At 54.0% G+C, this 18,590-nt stretch overlaps 6 protein-coding genes across 6 annotated transcripts; 2 read left to right on the top strand and 4 right to left on the bottom strand.

Annotated features, from left to right (window-relative positions):
- Positions 1-496: 496 nt before the first annotated feature.
- On the top strand, positions 497-913 carry MRS44_003049 (uncharacterized protein; the record flags this gene model as incomplete). Its single annotated transcript, XM_046280793.2, has 2 exons — positions 497-526; positions 665-913. 2 exons carry the CDS (start codon positions 497-499, stop codon positions 911-913), a joined length of 279 nt encoding a protein of 92 aa, XP_046137163.1.
- A 212-nt stretch (positions 914-1,125) lies between these two features.
- Positions 1,126-2,143, bottom strand: MRS44_003048 (uncharacterized protein; the record flags this gene model as incomplete). The annotated part of the gene is made up of 3 exons (XM_046280792.1): positions 1,126-1,739; positions 1,793-1,855; positions 1,909-2,143. 3 exons carry the CDS (start codon positions 2,141-2,143, stop codon positions 1,126-1,128), a joined length of 912 nt encoding a protein of 303 aa, XP_046137162.1.
- A 360-nt stretch (positions 2,144-2,503) lies between these two features.
- Positions 2,504-8,765, top strand: MRS44_003047 (uncharacterized protein; the record flags this gene model as incomplete). The annotated part of the gene is made up of 3 exons (XM_065623065.1): positions 2,504-7,049; positions 7,139-8,193; positions 8,286-8,765. 3 exons carry the CDS (start codon positions 2,504-2,506, stop codon positions 8,763-8,765), a joined length of 6,081 nt encoding a protein of 2,026 aa, XP_065479137.1.
- A 2,091-nt stretch (positions 8,766-10,856) lies between these two features.
- On the bottom strand, positions 10,857-12,312 carry MRS44_003046 (uncharacterized protein; the record flags this gene model as incomplete). Its single annotated transcript, XM_065623064.1, has 4 exons — positions 10,857-11,533; positions 11,587-11,722; positions 11,784-12,079; positions 12,138-12,312. The coding sequence occupies 4 exons, from the start codon at positions 12,310-12,312 to the stop codon at positions 10,857-10,859; spliced, it is 1,284 nt and encodes a 427-aa protein (XP_065479136.1).
- Positions 12,313-14,087: 1,775 nt separating this feature from the next.
- MRS44_003045 (uncharacterized protein) lies at positions 14,088-15,807 on the bottom strand (the record flags this gene model as incomplete). Its single annotated transcript, XM_065623063.1, has 3 exons — positions 14,088-14,645; positions 14,808-15,631; positions 15,783-15,807. The coding sequence occupies 3 exons, from the start codon at positions 15,805-15,807 to the stop codon at positions 14,088-14,090; spliced, it is 1,407 nt and encodes a 468-aa protein (XP_065479135.1).
- Positions 15,808-16,206: 399 nt separating this feature from the next.
- MRS44_003044 (uncharacterized protein) lies at positions 16,207-17,241 on the bottom strand (the record flags this gene model as incomplete). The annotated part of the gene is made up of 1 exon (XM_046273534.2): positions 16,207-17,241. One exon carries the CDS (start codon positions 17,239-17,241, stop codon positions 16,207-16,209), a length of 1,035 nt encoding a protein of 344 aa, XP_046137157.2.
- Positions 17,242-18,590: the final 1,349 nt, after the last annotated feature.

The following is an 18,590-nucleotide window of genomic DNA, read 5'->3' as shown; positions in this document are numbered from 1 at the left end:
GGAGTTCGGGAATCTTGTGCATATACTTGTGGCTAAACGCCTGGGAACTGGGACAAACAAACAAACAAACACGATGTGGGCGTTGAATTATGTGAGGATATGGAGTTTATATACACGTGGTTGGGGGATGAAGGTTTGGTGTATGCTGGTTCTGGGGTCTTTTGGAAAGGAATGATGCCACCGATCGACGATGGTATTTATGGGCGTTGTAGTTGAACCCGTATATGCTACCTAGAAACTAAGAAGCTTACTTGCCTACATGACGTTGTTGACCTCTTTTGAGTTGCTGAGGCTTACAATGTGCGTTTGTTGTCTCAGATGGCCAATCATGATAGACTGATTTCTGAGTGGTGGTGGGCGCTAGTACCACTCACCACTCTACCGGGGCTATCCATCTAAAGGCATCATCACCTCGTCCTCTCAAACATTTCGCCTTCACCCGCTCCATCGCCATTCCGAGTTACGAGTGTAAGCGTTGAAAGATCAGATATTCAAAATGGGTGGTCTCAATCTCGAAGTGTTCAAGGTAAGCTCCTTCTGCCCCCATTTTGCAGTTCCCGAAGATCCGGCAAAATGCTTCAATTGCCTGATTCAAGGTCCTCGTCTGGATGGCCTCACCTCCCGCTTCGCCACTGCAGATGCTAACCATAACTCGGCGTATTAGTTCGGCACATATGTCATGTTCCCGATTGGCATCATGTATTATTTCGGAACGAACCTCGACAACCGCTTCGCCGTCCCCGGCTTCTGGCCGAAGCCTGAAGAGTGCAACAAGATCCCCAAGGACCGAGACGAGATCAAGGCCGAGTACGAGCGCATTGTCGCGCGGCAGAAGCTGCGGCAGGCCAAGAAGCTCGAGGAGGAGCGACAAAGAGCAGCGCAGCAGCCAGAGCAGGAGCACCACGAGTCGTAAACGATTATCGAGCCGACACAGCTTTCGAGACCATGACCCGAACGTGTACATTATGACTTTGAGAGGATGTTTTGCGGCGGCATGACAATGTAATCACGGCGTTTGGAACTGGGCATTGGAGAAATCTCGCACCTCAATTTGGGAGGGAACGAATGCACTTGTACAAAATTGACACAAAAACGCTATTCTACATGTTGTACAGCATACATGTTTTATACATCCAGGTTCCTTTCGACTCTGTCCCACTCCTCGTCTTCGATGGTTCCCTGGCGCACGTTGGCGTAGATGGCCTTGACCTCGGGGTACTCCTTGAGTCCGTTGAAGAGAAGATCGAGGCTCTCGACTTCGGCAGACTTGTCAACGCTGACCATTGTGTCCTCGTTCGGGGCCCAGACAATGTCGGAGTCCAAGACCTCGAGCTCAAACTTCTTGGACATGGCCTCGGTGATGGCGGCCAGCGTGTTGGGCTGGGTCCAGACTAGGAAATCGCCTTCTGGCAGCTCCTCGACATCTTCCAGCCCGTCGTGCTCAATTGCTTCGTCTAGGACGTCAGACAGCGAAGGGCCGCCTTCTTTCGTTTTGAAGACGGCACGTCCGCGCCGGGTGAAGTAGAAGGTGGTCGATCCGACGACGCCGCCGGCCTTCTTGACCACAAGTCGCAGGTCGTGGAGGGTACGGGTCTTGTTGTCCGTCTCGGCGTCAATGATCATGGCAATGGTGGGGGGCATCAAGACTTCGAGGGACATGGATTCGAGCTGGGCTCCAGTGGCTGAACGGCCTTGACCTCGCGCGATGGCGGCCTCGATCAGGTTTTTCGGAATACTCGCTACCAATTGTCTTAGAACCCCAAAACGGTTGAAGGAGAGTTTTGGGATTTACCTTTTGTCGCAGCAGATATGGCACTGGCCAATTGAGGGTTAAACTTGAGATCATCACCGTACACTGCTCCTCTATTAGAATATCTACTACGATGAGACGGTAGACTGATGGCTTACTCCTTGAATACATGGCGATCGTCTTAGTAAACCCAGCCCGCTCAGTCATTTTCTTCTTATCCGTGACCGCCTTGATGTGTTTCGTCTTGGACCACTTGTTGTGCCCAGCCCATTGAGCCGGCGTCGTTGCAAAGGATCTTTGGCATTGTCGGCAGATGATTGAATTTGCTGGCTGAGTGGAAGTGAGCAAAGTGGACGCCTTTGCAAGCGAGCGCAAGCCCTGCCTAGTAGACATTTTGCTTATAAAGAAGCAGAAAGGCCTAGATCCAGATCTGTCTCTCAAGATTGACCTCGCGGTGTCAATCGACTTCAAACCTCTATCCTCGAATAGTCGAGTCCAAGTCCAATTTGAGACCCATGCCGGGATGCGCCGGGCGAACTCCGGAGACGGATAAGAAGTATGCCCCACATCGATTGCTTGTAAGGGTGGTACCTGCCATTCCCCTGGAAGCAGGTGGCATGTGGCATGGGGAGCGTCCAGGTTACCACCTTTTACCCTTTGAAACAAGCAAGAAACAACATTTTGTCGAATACCATATTTACGATATTTTCCATCGAACTCGGGCATCGTTGACGGCGTCTACATCTTTGCGCCATGTCGTCGACACAGGAGCCCGAGGCTCCAGCCCGCACCAGCGAGGCGCAAGCTTCCCCCGACTCGGCGACTGCGAACCCAGAGCTTGACCTCCCCAAGCTCCAATCCCTACCGGCCGAACAGCAAGAGCTATTCCTGCTCACATTCGTCTCGAGCTTGACCAAGCACGTCCTGCAGCTAGAGGCCGACGACTGCACGGCGCAACAGTTCTATCTCAAGAAGGAGATCTTCCAGATCATCAACCTGTCCTCGCCACAGCCGTCTCGAGTTATACGGAACAACCTGGGGAAATGTCTGGCGCACATCTTTGGCTACGGAGACAGGAAGCTGCTCTTCGAAACGATCAACGACTTGATTGCGATTGTGTCGAGCGGCAAGCTCAAGACGGATGCCGAGATACGGACCAAGCATGCAGCGGTTGTCTGCTTGGGCGATGTGTTCGCTTCTGCTGGAGACAGCGCGATTGGTCTACACCAGCTTGCCTGCACAACCTTGATCAAGCTACTCAAGTCCTCCTCCAACAATGCTGGTCTTCGCGCAGCATGCATAACCGCCCTAGGAAAGATCATTCGGATGGTGGAAGGGAGTATGGACGAGGTCATTGCGCGAGACATTTGGAAACAAGCACGGAACCACGCTTCGTCCGACAAGGGGCATCTCGTTGTTGCTTCCGCCTGCCGGACTCTCAAGGCGCTCGTCAAGCACACCCCCTATTTCCTCAATTCCAACGACTTCGACAAACTGGAGTCGGCCGTATTGAAGGCGTTTGATTCATCATCCGTCCAGGTTCGGCAAGCCGCAGCAGAATGCTTCGCCGAAGCCATGTATCAAGGCCACTCAGAAGGCGGGCCTGCCGAGGTGGCATCACCCAAGGGCAAAAAGACCAAGAAGGCGTTGAAACGGCAATCTACAATCCCCAACATCGTAGCCGACGAAGATGAGATTCCGTCTCGTTCAGCTAGTCCCGCGCCGTCTGGCAAGCGAAGTCAAGTGCTGGCATTGTCACTGGCTGATATGCTGAAGAACCTGGCCACTCAGTATGTCAAGGCTTCAGCCTCCAACAGGACCCGGGCAGCCATCGGTATCTGCTATGGCAAGCTATTTCGACGACTTGGGGAGAAGCTTGTTGAAACCAATTATCTCAAAATCGTCGAGAGTCTTGCGATCGACTTGCTCGGGGCCCCGACGATCATCAACAATCGATACCGCCTCTTAATCTCAAGAAAAATCGTTGATGTTATCATTCAGGACGTTATTGGACGCAAGATCTTGGGAGAGTCTGGCCAGATATCGGCTGCCAGGTCACTCATCAACAACGTCTTCAAGAATTACCCCCAAGCCTTGGCGGAGCGGCCCGAGCCTTCTAAGCATACTTTGATCGCAACGCTGAGTGCTGTCTCTTCACTGGTGGACTCCCTCGGCTCGGCAGCAAACACCTTTGCAGAGTCATGCAGAGATGGTCTCTTGCAGGTGCTGCAACATCCCAGTTATACCGTCCAGGTCTTTGCATCCCACTGCATGAAGACATTAGTTCTTGCGTGCCCCCAGCAACTACTCCCTTGCCTTTCAGTCTGCATGAACAGCCTGAACCGCGAACTCTCTCTGCTAGGGGGCGCCCGAAACTCACCAAGACGATGTATTGGTGCTGCACATGGACTAGCCGCCACGTTGAGTGCGAGTCCCTCTCGTCCCCTTCACGGATCGGTCGAAATCAACAGTCGAGTGTTGACTATGGCAACCAACATGTTGAAATCGAGCAGTAAATCAGAGCTTCGTGTTGCGAGCACGCAGATCCAAGTTGCCTGGATTTTGATAGGCGGCTTGATGTCTCTTGGTCCGAACTTTGTCAAGATTCACTTGTCACAACTACTCCTCCTCTGGAAGAACGCGCTCCCAAAGCCGCTCGCAAAAGACAACACATCGGCACGAAGTCTGCTTGAAGCATCCTTCCTGGCTCATGTGAGAGAATGTGCCCTGGGATCAATCTTGGCCTTCCTCCAGTTTAACAGCCGTCTCCTCACAGTCGATGTGTCCAAGAGGATCGCCACCATGCTTCAGAACACGACAGCGTTTTTGAAGACTTTACCGTCAAAGAAGACCACCGATGATATTAGCCAGAGACTGGCCCCTGCCTTGCAGCTCCAGGATCTTGACATGATGGTTCAACGCAGAGTCCTACAATGTTATGTCAAGCTCGTCAATCTTAGTCCCGCTGGTGGAAGCGAGGCCTTACTGCAATCTAATTTATTGACTCTGGCCATTTCTCTATTTGCGGACCCGGAAAACTACGCACCAAATTCACTCAGTGCCTCGATCGCAAATGCAGCGGCTACTTTCGAGTCTATCTGGGAGGTTGGTGACAACTCTGGCTTCGGTATCACCGGTCTTGTCTCTGGATCTCTGGTCAGGAAGCTTCCTGGGCAGCAGGAGAACTCGGTCGAGAACTATGATGAACTCGACAGCACTGAGGATGCGATCAACAACCTGCTTCGGTCTCCTATCTGTGGAAGCTTGGAGCATGATGCCTCTGTCTTGTACATTGGCAACATGGATCCATCGTCGGTGACCCCTGATCCTCCTGCTACAGAGGTCATCAACGCCGCGATCCAACTGTTTGCGTTCGCCTTCCCCCTCACTCCAGCCAAGGTCCAAGAGAGTATCCTGGAACAAATTCGAACCTTTGCATCAGCAGGTTCGCTACAAAGAGACCCCGGCCGCAAGGCTGCCATCAATGTCAACCTCGCTACAGCCATTCTGGCAACGATGAGAGTGGCCGTGAAGGAGACAAAATCTCCTGCCGGCGACATCTCCAACCATGCGGTGGAGGCGCTACTACAAGACATTGTTCGTGACTTTGTGCTTGATCCTGATGAGCATGTCAGAAGCCTTGGGTACGCCGCTGTGGCTCGCCTCTGCAACGTCTACGGAAATGGCTTCACGAACAACGAAATCAAGTACCTGGTGGACACCATCGTCGGCAACCGTGAACCTAGTGCGCGAGCGGGTTGCGCCATGGCGCTCGGGTCCATCCAAACCCAGGTCGGCGGAATGGCCGCTGGATACCATCTCAAGACTATCCTCGGCATCCTTATGTCTCTTTGCAATGATCCTCACCCAGTAGTGCACTATTGGGCGCTGGAGGCACTGTCGTTAGCCTCAGACGCATCGGGGCTCAGCTTTGCTGGATACGTGCCCAGCACGCTCGGCATGCTGGTCCAGCTCTATCTGTCCGAGACACATCATGCGGAGATATCTTCAGCAATCACCATGAACCTCGAGATGGAGCTTTCTACAACATCTGCCATTGCTCGCTGTGTTGACTCGCTCATCAACGTGCTTGGTCCTGACCTGCAAGATGCCACCAAGTCACGAGAACTCATCTTCACGTTGGTCAATCAGTTCCGAGAGGAACCAGACTTGCTTGTGCAGAGAGCAGCGCTTGGGTGCCTAGAGCATCTGTCTCTCTACGCTCCTGGACACATGCACTTCGCCGACTACGTGAAGCTTCTCCAAAAGTACCTCTCTTCCGAGTCTACTACCCTGCGGGATGTTGCAGTGGATGGCATTCACAACATGATGAAGAGGAACCCACAAGATGTTCTCCGGGAAGCAGAGAAGGGATTCGAAGAACAGCTCTGGCTTGTCCTTGATACTGTCCCATCCCACGATGGAATCCGCAATATTATTCGAAACTGGATGCATCACACTTGTCTCGCCGAGACCAACGCCTGGCTTCAACGATTCCAGGCTGTACTTAAGATGACGAGGGCGCGGCCCAAGACGGAGGACGCTTCATCGGGCTCCAAGGGCGGTGGTCAACTCGATCTCCAGGATGAAGAGGTGGCTGGTTTTGCTGCTGCTGCAGGCGCAGCTAAGGACGAGAAGGAAAACAAGGCAACCTCTGAAGTTGAGCCTCTGCGATGGCAAGTCACGACTTTTGCCATGAGCTGCATCGATGAGATGTTCTTGTTCATTGCAAAGGACGTTACGGCCAATGGAGAGTCCAAGGCTCAGAGCGACCTGCAAAGCAAGGTTGCGGATGTTGTCCGCATGGCCTTTTCTGCATCCACGTCGAGTGTGCTAGAGCTTCGGATCTGGGGCCTCAAGATCATTGGAGACGTGCTCAAGATGTTTGGAAAGACACCTGACCCAGACTTTGAGGAGGCAATGCTACTGGAACAGTACCAAGCCCAGATTAGCTCCGCGCTCACTCCAGCGTTCGCCGCAGACTCTTCGCCTGAGCTTGCGTCAGAAGCTGTCAACGTCTGCGCAAGCTTCATCTCGATCGGCATCGTCACTGATGTGGACCGCATGGGCAGGATCTTGAAAACACTCGTCAGTGCCCTCGAGAACTTCTCCAAGGACAACGAGAACGCGGCCATTGGCGATCTGAAAGGACTGAGCTCCAATGCCCAAGTCATGGTCAAGATATCGGTGTTTTCCGCCTGGGCAGAGCTGCAGGTTGCCAGCTCGGAGCAGCAGTACCTATTGGATGTGCTGAGACCGCATATCGGCACGTTGACGCCTCTTTGGCTAGAGTCTCTGCGTGAATTCGCGCGTCTCCGGTTCGAGCCTGACATCTCGATGACACTGGGACCCCCTCGCTGTCTGGAAGCCTGGACACAATCTATGCAGCCCTTAATCGCGAGACGCTGCTGCGTTTCTACCAGGATGCTTGGCTGAAGCTGGTCGATGCCATTGCTAGCCTGATCGAGCAGGACAGCGAGTTCGTGTTTGATGCCCTGGACGGAAAGGAGTCAGATGGCCCATCGACCAACGGCAGAGGCAAGAGCTCAGACATCAATTACCGGGACGAGCCTGTTGCATTCTTCTTCGTCCTGTTTGGGCTTGCGTTCGAGGCCCTTGCCACCCGGTCTGGGCAGAGCGACTCTCTGGCGACACACGAGCAGACGTTGGCCATCCTCCAAGCGCTTAAGAAGATCCTGCATCCCAGCGTTTCCGGTCATGCCATCTACAGGCCGGACGTATTCTCCGAGACGATGGATCTACTAGACCGCCTGGTGCTGACTGAAGGGCTGGATGTCCAAGGCGTGATTGTGGAAATTGCCAGTGTGCTCTGCATTGCGCACCCCTCTGCAAGGAGACATGCGACCGAAGAAGGCGACCTGTCTGACGATATCGACCAGCTCTTTGAGCTCACACGAATCATCGTGCTAGTGCTAACGGGGCTCCTCCCCAACCTCTCAGAGGGAAATCAACCGGCCAGGCATCAGATGAACGAGGAAGCGATCCTGCTGATACGGTCGTCGTTGAACGCACTCGTGGACGCTGCAGAGGTGTTCCCGGCCATCATCAAGACGGATCTTCATGCATGCATCGTCCACATCTTTGCCACCACCCTGGCCACGCCCGACTGCCAGGAGCTGATAGTTCCACAGTCGCTGCCCACGCTAAAGCGCTTCGTGGGCAGCATGTCTAACTCACGGAGGAGCCCCGGCGGTGGTGAGCCGTCGGCCACAGACATCCAGATGCAGGGCTGCCTGCGCCGCTTCCTATCCATCTACCTGAATGCGCAGAAGCGCGAGGCTCCGCAGTCCCTTGCGTGTGTCAAGAACTGCCTGCTGGCCACCACCATTCTCTTCACGGGTGGGCGAAATCACCTGCCGGCTACTGAAGCTTTGGTGGCGCGCTATCTGGATGAGCTGCTGGACTGTCTCACGGACCGAATGGTATGTTGTTATACCTGAGCTGAGCCAGCTATGAGCTGGCGTTACATCCCCTTGAAAGAAGACCGACTGCTAACCACGATGGATATTACCAGACTGCCAAGATTGCAGCAAACTGCATCAGGTCCTTGCTGCTCCAGCCGGCGCAGACCAGCGCTGACCTCAGCATCGCCCGGTACCTATTCCCGCGTCTGATAGCCTTTGTGACGGACACGGACCCTGAAGATCCTGAGAATGCCAGGGCCCTGATCGCGCATACGCTATGCCAGTACGTGGGTACAGTGGACAAGGCCCGGCGCCTGGCGGCCATGACGGTGGTGATTCCGACCCTCATGGCCCGAGCAACGGCCGAGGGTGACGAGGTGTACCGGGAGACGAGTGCGCGACTATTGGAGCTTGCAGCGATAGACCAGGAGACGTTTAGAGCGGTAGTTGGTGGCATGAGTGACGGGCAGAAGGCATTCCTGGAAGAGGTTATCCGCTTCGGAAGGCAAAACACAGGTCAAGCGGACAAGGCAGCCTCGGGATCTTCCGGGCAACCCACTATTGCACTAAAGATGGATTTTGGCGGCTGAACCAACAGCGTATTTACGTGTTGTGTCGACCAGGGGGAGATAGAGGCAGAGGCAGAGAAGGGACAACATCAACAGCAAAGGTTCAACACGTGTGAGGGTAGAGAGAGCAATCAACAAGCCTCATGCAGCGGCTCTTGGCAGGTCGGGCCCCGTGCCCCATGCCCACCCGTGCTTGGTTCCAGGCGCAGTTTCGACATGCAAGCCCATTACGAAGAATGACGATCTACGAGTTGTCGATAGTGGGCGTGACAGGGGTAAGGAGAGGAGGGAGAGGAGAGAGGAGAGGGGATGAGAGAGGGGCATGGGGGAGGGCGCGTCTTGACGCAGAAGCAGAAGCTAGTGTGGCCGATGGACAGGACAGACAGGGGGTGACAGCGGGTACAGACATACCGGCTTGCAGCCATGGTACGATTGGGAGACGAACGAAGCCGGTGTCCCCAGGCTGCTTCGTCGGTGGGCCTGTCAGGTTACACAAAGGATCACCAGCCTGCCAGCCTGCCTCCTTTGGGCGATGCTTGGACATGCATGGTTGAGTGTGTGTGTGTGAGAGGAGGGGCAGGCTAGCTACTACACTACAGCAGAGTGCCTCTCGCCGTGACTGTGGCTGTCGATGCCGAGAGGACGGGTACGGTACCATGCATAGTTGTATGCTGTACTGCAGATGCACGTTAGAGCGTCGTCTCTGTACAACACGGAGAGAAGAGATGGGGAGAAGAGAGGCCGATGGATAGCGAGTGCTATTTTGGAGAGCACATGGCATACAGCATAATGACAGCACAGTTTTTGAATAGAAGGCACCCAAGAAGGAATATGTGTCTTTTGGTTGATACTACGTACCATGATATTTTGTCTCATCATCTCTCAGCCTCGAACAAGTCTTTGCCTCTCTCTGCTTCTGTGCCCCTGCTAGCGGGCGATCCGGTAACAGGGAGCTCCAGCCGCGATAGCCCTATGGAGCGCCTTCTACGTAGTGCCATATCTTATACATGGGACCAGTCGACGTGCATGGAATAGTCCCGACGACGGAGGACGCCGTCTAGAAAAACATCCCGAGACAGGCGTCGTAGATCACACAAAAAAGACGTTGGATAACCACGTATGAACTTGCTGTATGTAACAAGCATGCCGGATCTCTCCGTGTCCTTGCCTGCCGAAGCCCATGTCCATGTCCCAGATGAGGCTGGCTGCGATGCACCAGCCAGGGGTTCGTTCCACCAAACGAAACCGGCCTTTGGGTTGAAGAAAACACAGCATTGACGTACACGCGCGACCACGCATGCAATCAACGGCCCAAGATGGCCAACGACATGTTCATTGGTGGGGAAAAGGGGGGGGGGGGGGGGCTTGGGGCTGTTGGTTGTGTCTGGCTTGTCTGTGGGCGCCAATGTTGTCTCTGGGCAGATATTTTCTCTTCCATGGATGTCGTTTCCCCCTCCAGTTGGCCATCTTGTTGGTTGGCCGTTCCGCTGGAGATACAGAAGCGATGGAGAAATGGGGGTACACAACATACGCAGGGATGAAGGGCTTTTGATCTGTCGGAAATGTTGTCATGTACCACAAGCCAGCTGCTGCAGATCGATCATGTCAGACGCCATGCCATGGCTGTCGAGCTCGTATCGAGAAACGGCTTGAGAATAACGAGAAGCTTTTCTATCAGACTACCTATCCAACTGTCTCTCTCTCTCCCCCTCTCTCTATTCCCTCGGAAACCAAAATTAATGCCAATTTCTTCAACCATACCGCCCCCCTCGACGCCAGATGCGCTGCATCGAAAAAGCAAAGAAGCTCTCTGTGCAGGTCGCATCGTATGCAACTCTGGTACTCCCATTATCCTGCCCGTTGACTAGTTAACGAAGCCTACCAGCTCTGGTTAGTCTTAGAAGCACACTCTCCTCACCTGTTGCTGCTGTGCCTGTTTCTTGCTCAGCTAGCCTCCCTTGTCCAATGACAAGTCTGCATACCACGCGTCAGGTCCATATAGATTCGTGGCATCGAGCCCAGAGGAACTGAGCTAGACCTCGTCGAGGCCAAGATTCTGCACTATAGTGTGCCATGGTGCAATGTGATGCAGTGCAGTGCAGTACACCATCATCAACGCTTGTCACGCCTGCGGCAGCTGCCGTCAACCACGAGGGGAGGGCCCGCATCCTTAATGCTGCTGCTACCCTTCTTGTCCTTGTCCGGCAATGTCTTCATAGAAGACGTCTTAGAACTCTTCTTAGCAGACGAAGATGACTTCTTGTCAGACGACGACCGCTTCCTGTCGGGCTCTCTGTGCCTTGGCCTCTGCGGCTTGTCTCCCCTATGACGATCGTTTCGGGGTCCCGTTGGGATGCTGGCCTCGTTCGCTCGGGACAGCGCCGGGGGCTGCTCATCCACCGCGACGCCCTCCGCTGTGGGCCGCGCTACGATTTTGCGTCCTTGGTAGGTTGCCTTGTTTAGCTGTTCCATAGCCTTGGTTGCTGACGAGGCGCTGTCGAAAATGACAAAGACGTGGCCTCGGAGGTATTTGTTGGTCCCGTTCATGGGGATATCGATGCTCTTGATCGTCTGCTTTTCATAGATCTTGTGTCGGATCCACCTGTCGACGTCTTTACGGGACTCTTTCTGAGGGAACGGCGACACATGTAGCTTCCGGGCCTCGGTCGTGACAAATTCTGTCTCTGTCTGGTACGTTGGCTCCTGTCCTGGGACACTCCCCCGGCTCCGGCTCCGGCCCCAGCATAGTGCGCCGGTGCCTCTTGTTGGTCGCGGTAGGGCAGGGCAAACTGGGTGCCGTCATATTGGTAGCCGGGGGAGTATCCAACGCCAGATGAAGGACCAGCATTGGCCGCGCTGTAGTCGTAATACTCCCGTGGGTCTGTCGTTGCTCTCGGCTGGAGAGGGTAGCCTTGCGTCGGCATAGATTGGCCCAAGTAACTCGGGCCTCCAGCCTGGTTGTAGCCAGCCGCGTAGTACTAGGGAAACCCCGAGTTAGAATAAATGCTCTCCATCGTTATGACGCCAAACCTCTCTTACCTGTCCAGGTGTCGAAGAATACTGGGGAGACGTAGTTGACGATGCAGCGACTTGTTGGCCTTGAATAGCAGGGGGATAACCTGGGGTTTGCGAATAGGCCACCACCGGCTGAGGCAGATTCTGCTGCTGCTGCTGCTGCTGCTGCTGCTGCTCCTGCTGATGTTGCTCCTGCTGATGTTCTTGCTGCTGAATATTTGGCTGAACAACCTTCTTCTTGATGGTGATTGTTTGGGTTCGGTTCTTGTCATCAGCTATGATTGAGCGTCCATCAAAGGCACGCCCGCTGCTAAGGAGCTCTATTGTGTTGTCTCGTCAGCATCTGTATCCAACTATGCTCGAAAGTAGCTCACTTACTCCATGCTTTCTCGAAATTGTCCTTGCCCTGAAGGCGGACCCATCCCGAAGTGCTGTTGAAAAAGATTTCGACGTGGTCGACCTCGCACGATGCCCCTTTGCGTATCCAACTCTTGAGTCGCCGAAAAAGTACATTGAAAGGTAGCTGTACTTCGCAGTTAGCCTCATCCTCCATGACATGACATGAACAGGGTCCTTGAAAGAAAGTTGGAACAGACATTACAGATGGGGATGTAGTAGATGCCTGTCTGATCGCCCGGCAGGACATCCACTAGGACAGTCTTTTCGGGGGACATGGATCAACGGTGAGCTGCACACAGCCGAGGCGCTCAGATCTCAGATATGACGCTTGTGCGATGTTACAACGGGTTCGGTAAGAGATGAGACCGTGCCACAGTCGGTACAGTAGGTACGGTGTAGTGCAGTGCAGTACGATGTGATGTGATGTGATGTTGGATGCAATCCGGTCCGATGTGTTTGAGTTGTATTGCTTGCTTGCTTGCTTGCTTGCTTGCTTGGTTGCTTGCTGCACAGTGTAGTCCCGGGTGTTGAGTAGTTTGTTTTATACCCAGGCGTCTCCTCTTGCTAGCAATGAAAGAGGTGCTCAGCCACGTCATGATTCATCCCCAATCCAAACATCAAATCATGTCGGCTTTATAGTTCGCTTCTCACGTCCGCTGACAAAACGTCGGCAAGTGGGTGATTAAGGGACGGGGACGGCGCAACAGCCTGTCCCATCTGCCAGACATCGCGAGAACCGTCCCTTACCAGCTCTGGATTCGAGTGCATCTGATCCCAGTTCTCCAGGCGCCTGGTCTGGGTCCCCCGGGTCCAGGGATAGTGCATATCCAGAGAATGAGGGAGCAAGACAGACACGCACGAGAGGGTCCAAAGGTATCCGTACATGCCCAGTACTGCTCAGCACTGCAGAACTGCTGTCGTCTCAAGTCTTCTCACTCTCTGGTCCCCCCTCGCCGACCTCGACACTAACACGGCCGCATTTGGATAGCTCGTCGTCTCCTGGATGATTAGCAGCGCTGTGTAACCCGAGATCCTTGTCTGGCGTTTTCGATACGCACACATCCATCCTCAGCCTCAGGCTGTGGGGGCCCAACTACTTGAGAACTGTCGAGAACCGCCGGGCCTAGTTGGTACTGGTCTGGTACTGTACACATAGGGGAAAGCCAACATCTCCGGGGTTAGCTGGAGGTCGCGCAGGGGACTCATCTCATTCCCACAAGAGAGAGATGCTGCAGTCTGCAACAACATTGATCATCTCGGCTCCATGCCCAGCAAACAGATCGGGTCCAAGCCACAGGCCCTCGCTTAGTGCCCACGCCAGTTGCCCTCCTAGTCCATCTGCAGAACGCCAGCTTTGTCCCGCCTTGCAGCGTGACACATCATATTGAGATCAGTGCTCCACCGCTATCAGTTTCCCAGTGAAATGTCGACCGTGACAGATGCCCTGAGAGGCAGGGTGACCATCATCGAACAGGGCTCAAAGCGCCAGCGCGCGTTTCTCTCCTGAGAACCACGAGGGGCTTGGCCTGGCCTGGGGGGTGTCGTCGTCTAATACAGCCCCCAACCCTTTCTTCATATGGGCTGTCAAATCGTTTCCGCGGCGCCAGCACAACATGCCCTAATCTCCCATTGGAGGCCAAGGGTGCAGACAACGCTCGCGCGAGAAGAGGGAACTAGACGCCTTCTTATACCAAGCTCGTTATGCGGTCATGCCTGATGCATCGTCATCAGAAGCATCAAAGCAGCGCCACTCGTGTGCCTACGGCCCTGGCAGCCAGCCCTGCTCTGCTCGAAATATCACATCTCGACAAAGGTCCTGCCCAGCCCAGTCATCGTATCTCGCGGTGCATGCCAAGATGCAACCTTTCCCACGCGTGTCAATTCAATCAGATCAGAGCATGGATCCCAACCGCCAGCCTACCGGTTCTCTCACACATGCTTGAAAGAAAAGGTGTCATCCAATGTGGATGTGTCGTCCGGCATCAGAGCAGACACATCGACCGTGTCTCCATCCTGCATCGACCCAAAAGTCCTATCACCAGCCGCTTCGCCCCATGGAGTTGGGCACTGCTCCGCATCTGCGCACGACATCAACACATAGTGTTGTGCATCAGAGAGGAGCAGAACCGGGAACTCGGTTTCTCCGCTGATCCAGGCAGTTCGAGCTTTGCCCACGATCTTTCCATTTGGCAGGTGAGCCTGTAATGAGACCTGCTTGGGCCCTTCAGACAATGGATCCCAGACAAACGATATCCCACGGTACTTGTCATCCTGGCATGTTATCAGGAGCACCTCACGAGCATCTGGGTGCCATTGAAAGTCAACGCTCGAATGGAACAACAATACCGCCCGGAGTTCGGCTGCGGTGACATCCCAAATCCACAGCGCAGAGGGTGTATCATCAAGCCTCGTGGCCAGCAGGCTCGAGGATGCGTCAAATGCTAGCGAGGAACAACCCGGTTTCACATCGGGAGAGGGCTTCCCCATCTACCAATCGGCTCAGGGGAGAAATCATCTGAGTAGCTCGAAGGAACGTGTGAGAGGGGCCACCCAGGGAAGAGGGATTGAGCTGTTCCTGCCAGACCTGAAATAAACTTTGTCAGGAATACAACTTGGTAACTTGGCGTCGATTTCAAAGTCGTCTCTCACCTGGAGCGTATCTTTTGGGACGATGGTGGTGGGGTGGACGAGCTTCAAACAGTCTCTCCACGTCTGCGTGTTGAGGACACCCACAGTCCTGCTGTGATCACCTACAGCGCAGAGGGATGCATCGGGGCTGAGACGGCAAAGCTTGATTCCGGTTTCCAGGTCAGCATCTTGTCCTCCCACAATGCTGGAAGCCCCAATGGAGCGGAAGGGTTCTCCGTCAGGCGTGTAGAGCAAGAGCTTATGGCCATGTGCCGGCGACTCCCACAGCAGCAGCCATCGTCCGTCAGGGGTCCATGTCAAGCCATGAGCGTCGGCTGTGTCTGGATACCAGGATCTCAAGACCTGCCTGGTCCCAGGGTGGTGGATGCTGACGACGTCTCGACCACTCGTCCGCGTCAGGATGGCAAGGTGCGAGGTATGCGGGCGTACAGAGTAACCCCTCGAGGCAGAGGAGGGCAGGTAGAACTTGGGGTTTGCGATCTCGATCGCCTTGGAGGTAGACAGATCGAAAATGATAAACTTGAGTCCAAAGGCAGCACATGCGAAGATCTCGTTTTCGTGGGCTCCAAACTGAACCAGGGCTTGCTTTCCACCGCCAGGCGCAGGGTTCCGAATCGTGGCATGAAATGATGAGTCGGTTATCGAGAAGACGTGGATCTGGTCGGCACTTGCGACGAGGATCCGGGAAGAAGAGGGTGCCCATGCTAGCGTGGACACAGGGGTTGGCAGATCCGAAGGCAGCTTTACCTGGTGCGCAATCGAGAGCGACAGGGTTGACCGCACAGTGATGCTCTGCGAGGACAGGGTAGCAACAAGCCTCCCGTCTGGACTAGCGGTGCAATGCGGCGAGGCTATACGGATGGACGAGGCTGGTTAGCGCCATCCTTGATGTGCGGGGAGCCGACGACGGAGGGTGAGAGAAGAGAGAGGAGGAGAGAGAGGAGTAGGCATGGAACTTGGGGACTAGAGACATACATTTGAAAACACGTGAGGGATGCATCGTGACTGCCTCTCCCCGCGCGTTGTTGAAAGCCTGAAGTTGAGGTTGGTGATAGTTGGGCAGGAACGGAAATTGGGTGACGAGAACCACAGATGATAGAGATAACAAACTCGGGGACACAGCTGCTTCGGTAGAATCGAGCTGTGTTGCCTCACTCCTTTACCGTGGAAAATTCTTCAAGTTGATTCCGAGTTGTTCAAGTTCAAGAACATGCGAGGATGGTGGGGGTTGTTGGCCTGTCGTCGCTGTTTACATAATACCTACTGGGGTTTAGCGTCAATGGTCAATTAATAGCGACCTATGCATTCAAATGGACGAATCATACGCAGCATAACGACAGCTTAAGATTGACTACTTAAGTCCATGCCTATCCATGATCAACTCCCCCAAACTCCTCCTTCATGGCCAAATCTTAGGATCACTCTTCTGAGGAGCGCTGTTGTCGTTCTTGCACTCAGGAGGCCGACATGTGGGAAGTTGACCAGGAGGCACGTTGACCTGGCCCAGATCAACACCCGCCCAGGAATAGGGTAGCCATGGAGGGTTCTGGCCCCTGACAAAGGCATTCCGCATACCGTCTGCCATGTAAAATGTGGACAAGAACATCTGCAAGAGGAACATTGTGGCGTTCCCGGAGTTGCGTGCGAGGTTGCCGAAGAACTGATCCACGAACCGAATCCCCAGAGTCTGCAAGGCAAACTCGAGTCTGGGCCCAGGGCACACGAAGCGTTTCTGCATGTCCCATAGCTCGACGTTAGGTTGGCTGAACCACTTTAGACCAAGGCGCTCTATGGTCATCTCTACCAGCCTAGAGTCCCAGGTGAGAAAGACTGCCTTTCGCAACTTGCCCTGCTCCTTCTCCTCGGCGGTCCGGTTGAGCTTGCAGAGGTACATGAAGACGTTGTTGAGTCTGTGTGCGAGCTTGGGTTCCGGAACTAGCTCAGACTTGCCGAACGCAAAGGAGTAGGGCGCCGGCTTGTGCTCCTTAGCAAGGCAAGTTTCGCCCCAGTGTCCTCGAAATTCCTTCACGATCCAGTGGTGTTGCTCCATCAAGGTCTGGAGCTTTTGCCCACGATCCCCCGGGGTGATCCCCTTGCGGAGGATGTCCCTGGCGTCAATGTACGCCCATCCAGCCTCCGTGATTGGTTTGTAGCTGTGATTTTGCTGTCCCAGGTGGTTCAGGGCTATCTTCCAGCGACAGAGATCCCGAAAATCCAGCGCAACAATGACGCACTCGTGTTCGGCGGGCATGAATGTCTGCGATTTCTCGTCAAAACGAGGCAGCACCCGAGCAGTCGAATCTGGAGTTTGTGCTTGGGGGGGCGATGCATGGAACGGGAGGACGCCTCTACGTTGAAGAAACATTTCGGAGTAAAGCCCATTTATCCAGTCAGAGGCCGGCCCGGTCGGTCCCGGGGGTGGCATAGCTGACATGATGTGTTGTCTGTGATAGGTGGTTAGAAGTTGTCCCCAGGTCAATACAAATAAGAAGCGAGAAGAAGTATTATGCAAGGATAATGACAGGATACTCACCCGTGGAACTTCGTTCTGATCAGGTAGATGAATGGGAATGAACAAGAATGAATTGCTAACTTTGGCAGTTTCCGAGCGACCGGAACGTGTGAAGGGGGCAGTAGCCACCGAGAAGGCGATGAGACGACACCAAAGGAAGAAAAGGGTCTGAAGATGATCAGTAAGGGAGTGCAGCCTCCGGGCATAAGATGAACTTTCGAGTTTCGCAGCGTCGCGATATTGAATCAGGATTAATCGTGTTTCGGGAGAAGGTGAGGCGAGCACGAGATGTGCTGGAGAAGCCTTTTCATAACAGCTGCCGACAAGGAATCAGTGTTCATAGTAGACAGGCAATCACAGAAGGGGCAGGGCAAGTCTGAGGGCGTTTGCATCGAGTGCAACAACATCAGTTAATGGCTCTACTTGTATTTTCATTACTATTGCCTCCTATTCGGTTTGCTGCAGAGCTAAACGCCAGTGAACCGGGATGCAAACAAGGATTGGGGCCAACGAGAAACACGCAAACAAATCTGTTCGGTGAAGAAACAAAGCACACAGCACCCCTAGTCTGTTTGCTATAGAGTGAAAATGCATGGAGCCGCCTCTACCCGTTTGGTACAATCTGACTGGCCCAGAATAGGCTCATTGCTTGCCTATGAAGTCGGAAGAACTGCCTTCTAGAATCACACTGTGAGGGAAGCTGCATAATGGCACGATTGAGTCGTAGCAGCCGGTGGCTTAGGTGCCCGACGAGAGCCAGAATCACGATTTGCTATCGTCTAGGCGTTTCTGGCCCGTACAGAGCACGGCATGGTGTTGGTAGAAGAGAAAAGCGATTAGGAATCGATGACTACAGCCACTTGCCTATCTATCGAGATCAGTTGCACCAGACTGCAATATCTCCTTTCTAGGTGTAGGGTATCTCTGTATCTATCCAAGTAGGTCATTATCCCCAGTTAAGTAACGAAAATTTGTAACACCAACCACGACATGGCCATCTCCTCGGACAAGTCGCGATAGGGCCTCATCTCCAACAATTCCACTCTCACGATCAATTTGATGTTTATAACTCGTCGTAGTTCATGCGGGCCGGTTCCTCGCGCTTGCCTGAATTGGAAGCTAATTAATCAGCGCGGGGAAAGTGGGTGGCAAGTGGGAGAAACGATAAGATTAGATATCTTCATAGTTGCGTACCTCCTCGCCGCTCGTGACTGTTGAAACGCTGACAACCCAAATACGTATTGTCTTAGAGTTCGTGCCTGAGCGTTTTC

Source organism: Fusarium solani, assembly GCF_023522795.1.
Source record: "Fusarium solani strain SB1 chromosome Unknown bctg00000001, whole genome shotgun sequence".
Classification (NCBI taxonomy): domain Eukaryota; kingdom Fungi; phylum Ascomycota; class Sordariomycetes; order Hypocreales; family Nectriaceae; genus Fusarium; species Fusarium solani.
Note: the sequence above shows the minus strand (reverse complement) of the source record. Positions and strands in the feature narration are given on the sequence as shown.